Source organism: Gekko japonicus, unplaced genomic scaffold (assembly GCF_001447785.1).
Source record: "Gekko japonicus isolate JY-2015 unplaced genomic scaffold, Gekko_japonicus_V1.1 scaffold2602, whole genome shotgun sequence".
Taxonomy (NCBI): Eukaryota; Metazoa; Chordata; class Lepidosauria; order Squamata; family Gekkonidae; genus Gekko; species Gekko japonicus.
This window is the reverse complement of record NW_015168732.1, coordinates 166,880-177,468: the sequence shown is the minus strand read 5'-3', so window position 1 is coordinate 177,468 and position 10,589 is coordinate 166,880. Positions and strand designations below refer to the sequence as shown.

The window sequence follows — 10,589 nt, the reverse complement described above, 5'->3', positions numbered from 1 at the left end:
GTAGGAGCAGGCTTCATGAGACTGAGGCAGACACCGCATCTAGTAAGCTTTTTAGACTTCTTGGATGGGGTTAGGCGGAGGCGTGGAACCCATGGTGTGTGGACTGCACAGAGACTACGAAGAAGATCCTGACATTCCCAGATACACATACAAAATGTTTTAGATTGGAGTCCAGTAGCAGCTTAGAGACCAACAAGATTTTCAGGGTAGAAGCTTTCGAGAATTGAACCTCACTTTGTCAGGGACTTGACGTCAGGGACTGAAGACCAACATGGCTACTCTTTGAAACTATAAAAAATGTATGTATCTAAACAAGATAGATAATGTGTGTATATAAATGCATAACAGGTACATAAAGTTGCTGACCTTTCCAGAAACATATCTCCAATGAATGTGTAAAACTTGCATTATATTTTTTAAAAATCACAATTTATTACTATATTCTACAACATCCATTTACTTACAAGAAAATAATTGAACAGTCCCATTAACCTTAGACTCAGCTTGAATCATACAACTGAAGCCACATAACAAGATTGCAGACCAAAGTAATGTGGTCCTTTACAGTTTGTACTTAGGTTATAGAATATTCTGTTACCTTATTCCTTCATATGTGTTACTAGTATATATTTCCTCCAGTAGGAGGAATGTTATACTACAGAATGCTTGACATAAGTATGCCATCATATGCAATGCACTAGTACTATTTTATTGCACCACATGTGAATTAGTTCAGCACAGCAGGAACATGCTAATGTCAACCATAATGTAGTGCAGAGCCAACCACAGGAATAATTGGGATTTTATTAGTTGCTGTAGATTTTCCGGGTTGTGTGGCCGTGGTCTTGGCATTGTAGAACCTGACGTTTCGCCAGTAGCTGTGCCTGGCATCCTCAGAGGTATAACACAGTCCATCTTTCTGTGTTATAACTCTGAGGATGCCAGTCACAGCTACTGGCGAAATGTCAGGCTCTACAATGCCAAGACCACGGCCACACAACCTGGAAAATCTACAGTAACTAATGAACTCCGGCCGTGAAAGCCTTCGACGACAAATTAGGAGTTTGTTTTGAATGTTTCTGTCAAGCTGCAGCACTTCTCTTCTTACTCAAATTTATATGAATCATGAGAGTGATTGCACAAGTTTCTCTACCAAATACTTGTGCTGTAGAAACAGAAGGTTGAAAGTCCCTATGAACAGCAGTTTTCTTGGCCACAGTTTCTTTAGGAAGCCATTTTGATTTCCAGCCTCTCGGGGAAAAATGGGTACAGAGACATTTTCTCCCATCATATGCAGATAAAATTATCCTTACATGTGGCTGCCTTTAACTTGGTAAAATAGTCGTGTTTGTTTAGTTTGTGGTGCTGGGAATCCAAAAATCCAGACTTTAAAATGCAGAGAGGTAAGAGAGAGAAACAGTTTACTCAGCAGTTTATCACCTCCATGTTACTCCAGTTCTGCAGTTAACTGTTATTCTCAAGGAGTTTCCCCTTTCCATCCTGTACAGCTGTCAGATTCAAAGCCTTCATCTCCTGGCCGCATCTTATGTGCCAAGCATCCCTGTAGACTGGCTTGTCTTTATTCTGCATCCTTCGCTGTTTCCAGTCTTTAATGATGATCTTTGAGTTAGGAACTCACTAAAGCGTAGATCATGCTGAATACGAAGGGGAAAAGTATAGAATGAAAGGATCCCTTTGTAGCATGCAGAACCACTTTTTAAACCCATAACCCTCTGCACTTTATACTTGACTCTCATGACCAGTTTTCTTCTTTACTATACTTCTGTAGCAGGTGCCTTCATTGCATCTCCACGATATATTCAAATTACAATAGATTTAACAAGGCCATTTGGGGGCTATTTTTTCACCACATTCTAAGCTGTGCCTATACGTCTGCTGAATCTGACACTAAGAAATAAAACCCTTCAGCTATGTTTGATCTTTGAAACTTCTGTCAGTAATCCTCCAAAGTACAGCCTTAGCTTGTATGTAAATGCTGCTGCTATGTTTTGTTTTTCCTGGGCTGGAAGAAACCCCAAGCTTAAAAAGAAAATTTTCTTTTGAAAAATGTAATTGTGTAAATAATATACCATAGAGCAGGGGCCTCAAACCTTTTCGAGCCTGAGGTCACCTTTGGTATTCTGACACAGGGAGGTGGGAGCAACTGCAGCACAGCTGTTGCAGGTGGTGGCCAATGTTCCCTCTAAGCTGTGGAGTCCTGTGAGCAAAAATTCTACTTTGTGAGCTACCGGCATTAAAGTTGTGAGCAGGTGATTTGGCTACTGCATAAATTAGTGTGTTCTGGAGCCCTCCTTCCTGAGCTGAGACAAAAATGTGTGAGCCGGAGGCTAAAAAACTGTGAGCTGGCTCACACTAACTCAGCTTAGAGGGAACACTGGTGGTGGCGTCAACTACAAAAAGTCAGGGTCTGAGGTTATGCACAGCTCTTCAACATTTTAGGGATAAGCTCTGTTTAACAGGATTCCTTTCAAAATGAACATAATTTTTAAAATATTTTCTTGTATATACACACACAGTAATGCATTGAAGATCCTTGTGCTGTGGTGGCAGCTGTTGTTAAAGCAACTTTTAAAAGTTCTACACAGCCAATCAGGTCTCCAATGGCCTTGCTGGCAAAAGCTTCACCTAGTCCTGATCACATTCTAAAAACAACTGGCAGGTACCAGGAGAGGTGCTGGCGGATGACATGGTGCCCACAGGCATCACATTGGGGATCCCTGCCATCGAGTATATAAAAATAGATCTAATTATCCTACTTTATTCTAAGGAAAATCTGTGAAACTCCTTTAAAGAGGCAAAATTAGACAAGACAGTGGTAAATATAGCTGCTTAATGCTAAGTCAGACCCTCAGTTACTGATTTTAAAAATCTGGATGTTGCCTCTTCAGACCGGCTCAAAGCTGCTTGCAATTATTTAAAAAAAACATATAGACAATAAGAACAATACCAATAAAAACATACCAAGAAGCCAATCTAAGTCAATAATCAAGCCAACTCAATAAAAATGCCAATAAAAACAAGCCAGGGCATAAAAGCACCTAAAGAAATAGAGCAGTCTAAAATGAGACTGGTAAAACAGTCTTCAGGCTATGAACAGATCATAAATACACTGAAAACAATGGAGCCTCTCAGTTAAAAGTGCAATATCTTGGTTTGGTACCTAAACAAACAGAAAGAAGGTGTCACATTGTTGGAGAGAGTGACTCAGCATGCCTGGACATGGGGTGGGGGAAGCTACATCACTTTCGTCACTTGGTTTTCCCTGTTGCTTTGGGTTCCACCCCCCTTTCCCACAAGTGTTTTGCTCCCTCTGGGACTACTAGAGAAAGCAAAACACATTTTTTTTGGGGGGGGGGATGACGACCCTGAAGCAATAGGAACAAACATGTGACAAAAATGACAGTGTGTATTGGTGTTATCTCCTAGACTGGGATGCCTCTCCTGGTCTTAACCTGGGAGCTGCCAGAAATACAGCTGAATGTGAGATTCAGTCTGCACCCAAATGTTTGTACTTTATTATTGGGGGCACGGTTTTTCATGAGGAGATCATAGATGGAGGACTAGCAATATCAGGATGTGTGAACTACTGCTAGTGCAGATAAAGCCAGAGATGCAGTGTTTAGGGGTGTGCATTTGGGTATGGCTTAAGCCAAATACAGATCAGAAATCTGTACTCGGCTATGGGCCTGGCTGAGCCCAAAAAAACCAAATTTATTTTGAATTTTATTTGGGTGTGTTCAGCTATACCAAGAGCCAGCCCCAGTCGCGGCTGTGCAGAGCTCTCAGCTCCACGCCACCCCATCTGATCCACAGTGTGGCTTGCAAAAGACATTTTAAGGGAACACGTTTCCTTTAAATGTCTTAAATGCCTTTTGTAAGCTGCACCGCACAAGTGAACTCCACTTGGGACTCCATTCATGCAGCGGCACTTGCAAAAGGCATTTAAATGCCTTTTGCAAGCCGCACCATGCAAGTGAATGCCCAAGCAGTGGGTTTGCCCAAAAAGTGTTTAAACACCTTCTCCACCTTTTCTGAATCCCAATACCATACCAATGTTGGGATTCAAGCATATCAGGAAATGCCAATATTTTTCAGGTTCAATATACCTAAACCCAAAAAAATATTTCTTCTTTTTTTGCACACCCCTACCAGTGTTCTGTCCATCATCAGTCCCAATGTATACTCCTCCAATATTTGACTCTAGAAAATGAGTTCACTTTTTATTTTAACAGAGCAATTTAATGCAAATGTGCCTACGAAATAAACACTTTTATCCTGCTATTCCTCTTTGGGCCTACATATATAAGTAGTAACAGCAATAATAATAATATATGGTAGTACTGAACAAGTAAGAAAAATCCACTTTCATGAGGACTGAAAATGTGCTCTGGTAAAGAATTTTCAGGGGGAAACATGAGTCAAAGCTTACCAGTAAAGATAATAGAAGAATGAGAGGAGATAGAAAGCTAATTTGCACCAGGCCTCTCTTTGACAGTAGATCAAGGTGTCTGCATTCATTACTGCAGGTGGGTCATATGCTAACTCAGGACTGTCTGCTGGACAATGGAAATACCTGCAAGAGAAGAAAACACCTGGAGAGAATCTGCAGTATTCTGATTTAAATAGCCACAAATCTTCATAAAAATGGATTTTTTAAAATCTCTGTAATTGTACAAAGTTTTATGGTATTCTATATTGTTGTTACCCATCTTGGGCCCTGAGTTGTTCAGGGGGAAAATGGATATGAACCCTGCTCATTATTTTGGGTTACAAACAATTCTTCTTTTTTGATATGTATATTTTATTAGCTGTGTTAGAAAGTAGATTTCCGACATTCTGGGCACTTTTGTATAAGTATTGTACGTCTTTTCTGTTGGTGCAATCAAGTGAAGACATCTTCCCTGCAAGGAAATACACTGTATACATGAGTCCAATGTATAATGGTGTTCATGGTCACCATACTTTGCACAAGCAAATTCTTTTCAGCTACTGAATCTTGCAGATTTGCAGAGCTGAAAAACAATGTTTATGTGAATGTCTCCTCAGTCTTTGTTGACTTCTGCTCTGTGACAACAAACCCAAGAGAGAGCCCCAATTTTGACCCAGATTAAAATCTGAGGAGCTCAGTGTTCTATATTATAGAGTTTTGCAGAACAGCAGTAGGCAGTAGGTACTTTAACCTAGCAATTTTTCAGTGGTAAGAAGATACAATATCATATAGGCATCAAGTTACTGATTATTTATTTATTTCATGTCTTTACTCCAATAAATGAATTTAAGCATAGATAGGATAGTATGGTGATAAAACACCAATATCATGTAATAGCCAATAAATGAATTTAAGCATAGATAGGATGGTATGGTGATTTTTACATAAAACACCATTATCATGTAATAATGATGTTCTTTATGTAAGTATAAACCTAAACCCTTTGAAATTACTGACATTGAGCTTGGTTTACTATCAGTTAATGGAGCCATTTATTACAATAGCTTCATTTTTTCCACTGCATGCTTTTTCTGCACTCCTTTTAGTTGAAGATGGTCCTACTTTTTCTTCATATGTTAGGATATTCTGAACTGGGCCATAGAGTGTGAATCAAAAAATCCACAATAGGGCCAGAGCCAGATGGGGTAGGGGTCTACAGTCCTGGGAGAAGCCGCAGCTTTGGAGACAAATATGAAATGTAAAAAATATATACACTGGGGGATAGACAAACTCCAAAATCATAGAAGTTGTGTCTGTTTCTTTAAGAAAAAGTATCACTGAGATCTCACAAGTCTACATTGTGAGATGTTGGTAGCCATTTTGGCAACCAGCAAACAACCCTGCCAACAATTCCAAGTCTCAGTCATATCATTGTGTATGGGGATAGACTAAAAAGATAGGAGGTTCAGAAGGTAAAGCTGAAGAAGGAAAAAAATTAAAAAGGGAAGCTGAAGATGTAAGAGGGAAACAGAAAAGAGTGGGTGAGTGGGTAGGTAGGTAGGTAAGTAGATTAGAAGGGGGAAATAAAGGGGAGAAGCTGCAGGCACTGCCAGGAAGCAAACAGGAAAAGCAAGAGGGGGGAAAGGAACGGGGAAAACAAGATTTACCTCAGCTAGAGGTGTTGGAAAATGCCATCAAGTCATAACCAATTTATGGCAACCCTGTAGGATTTTCAAGACACGAAATGAACTGAGGTGGTTTGGCATTGCCTGCCTCTGCACAGCAACCCTGGTCTTCCCATTTAAGTACTAACCAGCACTGACTCTTCTTAGCTTCCAAAATCTGATAAGACAGGGCTAACCTGGGCAATCCAGGTTCCCCACAACTAGTCCTTGCAAATTCCCCACTTTAATAGCTTTAATTCAGATCAGCAATAGACAGAGTAACAAGTGGGCGTTTGAGCACTGCAGAACATGTCCCAGAGATGAACAGGACACATTAAATCTAGTGAAATGCAAAGGAGAAGGCATGAAAAATTATGAGGGACAAAAGAATAAGGAGAATAGACTAGACAGTACTCTAATAAATGCAAATAATTTTTTTTTTAAGAAACCACTTCTTCAATCAAGAGTAAAAGAGAGAAGGTAGAAAGTGTGTAACCTTCTTTCTGGCCATTTTTCTGCTCAAAATCCACCCCACCTGTTGCCCTTCCCCACATAGGGGAAATATATGGAGTGTAAACCTTAATCTTCTTACCTTGTACAAAGCCCATTTGAATCAGACCCCACAGGTCCATCTAACCCAGTATTGTCTACTGTTTCCAAAAGGAAGTTTTCCAGGGGGGTCTTTCTCAGACTTGCAACCCAAATTCCTCCTGTCTAGGGATACTGAGAATTAACCTGGAACATTCTGCCTGACCCAGAAGCTTCAACTGGTCCAAAATGCAGCCATGCGGGTCCTTACAGGGACCCCTCGTATAGCACACATCCAACCAGTGCTGCGCGAGCTGCACTGGCTCCCAGTGGAGCACTGGAACAGGTTAAGAACATAAGAGACGCCAATGTTGGATGAGGCCAAAGGCCCATCCAGTCCAACACTCTGTGTCACACAGTGGCCAGAAATACCAGTGCCATCAGGAGGTCCAGCAGTGGGGCCAGGACATTAGAAGCCCTCCCACTGTTGACCCCCCCCCCAAGCACCAAGAAGACAGAGCATCACTTGCCCCAGAGCCCCTAGCTATACCTTGTGGCTAATAGCCACTGATGGACCTCTGCTCCATATGCTTATCTAATTCCCTTTTGAAGCCGTCCATGCTTGTAGCACCCACCACTTCCTGTGGCAGTGAATTCCATGTGTTAATCACTCTTTGGGTGAAGAAGTACTTCCTTTTATCCGTTCTAACCCGACCGCTCAGCAATTTCATGGAGTGCCCACGGGTTCTTGTATTGTGAGAAAGGGAGAAAAGTACCTCTTTCTCTACCTGCTCTTTCCCATGCATAATCTTATAAACCTCGATCATGTCACCCCTCAGTCGTCTTTTCTCCAAGCTAAAGAGCCCTAAGCGCTTTAACCTTTCCTCATAGGGAAAGTGTTCCAACCCTTTTATCATTCGAGTTGCCCTTTTCTGCACTTTTTCCAAAGCTATAATATCCTTTTTAAGGTGTGGTGCCCAGAACTGCACACAGTATTCCAAATGAGGTCTCACCATTGATTTATATAGGGGCATTATTATATTGGCTGATCTGTTTTCAATACCCTTCCTAATAATCCCCAGCATAGCATTGGCCTTCTTTATTGCAGTCACACACTGTCTCGACATTTTCAGTGAGTTATCCACTACAACTCCAAGATCTCTCTCTTGCTCAGTCTCTGCCAGTTCAGACCCCATCAATGTGTATTTATATTTAGGATTTTTGGCTCCAATGTGCATCACCTTGCACTTGGCCACATTGAACCCCATTTGCCATGTTGACGCCCACTTGCCCATCTTTGACAGATCCCTTTGGAGTGCCTCACAATCCTCACTGGTTTTCACCACCCTGAACAACTTTGTATCATCCGCAAATTTAGCCACTTCACTGCTTACTCCCAACTCCAAATCATTAATGAACAAGTTAAAAAGCAGTGGACCAAGTACTGATCCCTGTGGTACCCCACTGCTTACCCCCCTCCACTGGGAGAACTGCCCATTTATACTCACTCTCTGTTTTCTATTAATTAGCCAGTTTTTGATCCATAAAAGGACTTGTCCTTTTATCCCATGATTTTTGAGCTTACTTATGAGCCTTTGATGAGGAACTTTATCAAAAGCTTTCTGGAAGTCAAGGTAAACAATATCTATTGGATCCCCCTTGTCCACATGTTTGTTCACCCCCTCAAAGAACATTAACAGGTTAGTGAGACAAGATCTTCCCTTACAGAACCCATGTTGAGTCTGCCTCAATAGGTTTTGTTCATCTATGTGCCTACTAATTCTTTCCTTAATAATGGTTTCCACCAATTTACCCGGTATCGACGTCAGACTGACTGGCCTGTAATTTCCCGGATCTCCTCTGGAACCCTTTTTAAAGATGGGAGTGACATTTGCTACCTTCCAGTCCTCAGGAATGGAGGCAGATTTTAAGGAAGGATTACATATTTTTGTCAGGAGATCCACAAGTTCACATTTGAGTTCAAGGTTTCAGTACTGACCTTTAAAGCCCTTAGCAGTCAGGGACCAACATACCTTTGGGACCACCTCTCCCAGTATGCCCCGGAAGAGCATTACGCTCAGGAAATAAGAATTTGCTGGTGGTCCCCGGTCCAAGAGAAGTCCAGCTGTCCTCGACCAGGGCCAGGGCATTTTCAGCACTGGTCCCTGCCTGGTGGAATACTCTGCCGGAAGACATCCGTGCCCTGCAGGAGTTGTTACCTTTCCACAGGGCATGTAAGGCAGAGATGTTCCGCCGGGCTTTTGGTTCTTCTGGCACTCTCATATAATCCCCCACCCCGCAAGGCCCCACCCCCGAGGGAGGCTGGGTATGGATCCTTCCACCATCTTATATATGGTACATATACTGTTTTTATCTAGTCTTATTTATTGGATAGTTTCAAATGCTGTTGTACGATATTGTATACTATTTTGTTGTAAGCTGCCCTGAGCCCTACAAGTAGGGAAGGGCGACCTAGTAAATCCAATTAAATAAATAAATAAATAAAATTTTGTCTGCAAAGCATGTCCTCTACAACTTAGATATGGGCTTTCCCTCTAATGTTTTGTTATGCAGCAATGAGTATTCAGCATCCTAAGTACACATGCTGGGACCAGGGTTGTCTCATTTTCCTGGAAGGAAGCACTTGTGCCTTTTAAAGGTAATTGATAGGTGCAAATTTATCAGGTACAGCCTTTCTCTTCCATGCAATGAAAACCTTCACCTCTTCTATTTCTGATTGTTATAGCTGCTAAAGACACTGAATGCTGGAAGGAGTGGGGAAAAGAGGTGGCAGCCTGAAAATGTGGTGGTGGGGTGTTCAGTGAGCATCCCAGTAGGATTTTGACTTACCTCCAAAAGTGATAGAAAAGCAGAGGGATATTCAAGCCAAGGGTCAGCCATTCTTGAGCACACAGAAACATTATACAGAAAAGGCTATGGATGGAATATTCTGGCAATACTAGCTGCAGAAAGAAAAAACAGAAAGAGATGCATAATCATTGGGAAGAACCCCTCCTCATTTTATAAAAATTAATCTACCCTGAAAATTAGCCATATCAACAAAGTTTCAGATTCTACTACAAGCCCTGCTTGGGTATACATTGGCACACCAAGCAGAACTGCATTTATCAGGATCCTAAGCAGAAGTAGTTCTGGATTTGGACCTTGCCTAGGCTTTAGTCTGCATTACCAGGGCTGATTATTCAGTCATCTGAAATAGCAGAAAGAAAAAATCCTTGTACTGAAATTTCCCCATTGGGAGGAAAGTGTCAGTGAAAGATGGAGGAATGAACTAGACAAAATGGTAACTCAGTGAATGCGACTCTTGAGTGTTTTTATTGGTAAAGAGCAGCTGTAGAAAGCCCTGATATAGATTGCCTGATTCAGAATTTGCTTATAGGATAGTGCGGGCTTATCCATCCGCATGCCGTTTTCCTGATCCCAAAAGGTCCTCCCATTTGCCTTATTGGAGAAACACAGGCAACATATTTGTCATTTGTATGTTTCCCCCAATGGGGCAAATTGTAGGCTTGGGGGACCATTGTAATTGAGAAAATAACATGGAACAAAAGGGGCCCCCTCATTTGCACACCATAGTCCCAGTATGGCCAAGGCCTCATGCAGCTGTTCTTTACCAATAAAAATATTCAGGGAATCCATTCTGGATCTCCTCCATAACTGCAATTTACCAATTAAAAATGCCTAGCAGATCCATTCATGAACACCCTAGAATAGGGGTGTCAAACATACAGCCTGCGGGGCGGATCCAGCCCCTGCAGGGCTCCAATCTGGCCCAAGAGCAACTGACTCTATGCTGCTTCCTGCTTCCTGTTCTTCACATCACAGCTCCTTTGTGCCAGTCTCTCCTATTTCCTGCTTCAGAGGATAGACAGAAAGTCGTCCTTCAGTTGGCTGAGGGCTCCTCCTCTCGGGAGGGAGGGGGAGGG

At 41.9% G+C, this 10,589-nt stretch overlaps 1 protein-coding gene across 1 annotated transcript in view; it reads right to left on the bottom strand.

Moving 5' to 3' along the window:
• Positions 1–1,627: 1,627 nt before the first annotated feature.
• Positions 1,628–10,589, bottom strand: part of LOC107114165 (protein cornichon homolog 3) — a 152,923-nt gene continuing 143,961 nt past the window's right edge. The window contains exons 4-6 of the mRNA XM_015415602.1: positions 9,493–9,605; positions 4,451–4,594; positions 1,628–1,655 (exon numbers count right to left, since the gene is read on the bottom strand). Coding sequence (XP_015271088.1) covers positions 1,628–1,655; positions 4,451–4,594; positions 9,493–9,605 — 285 coding nt within the window. The remainder of the gene's footprint in view (positions 1,656–4,450; positions 4,595–9,492; positions 9,606–10,589) is intronic.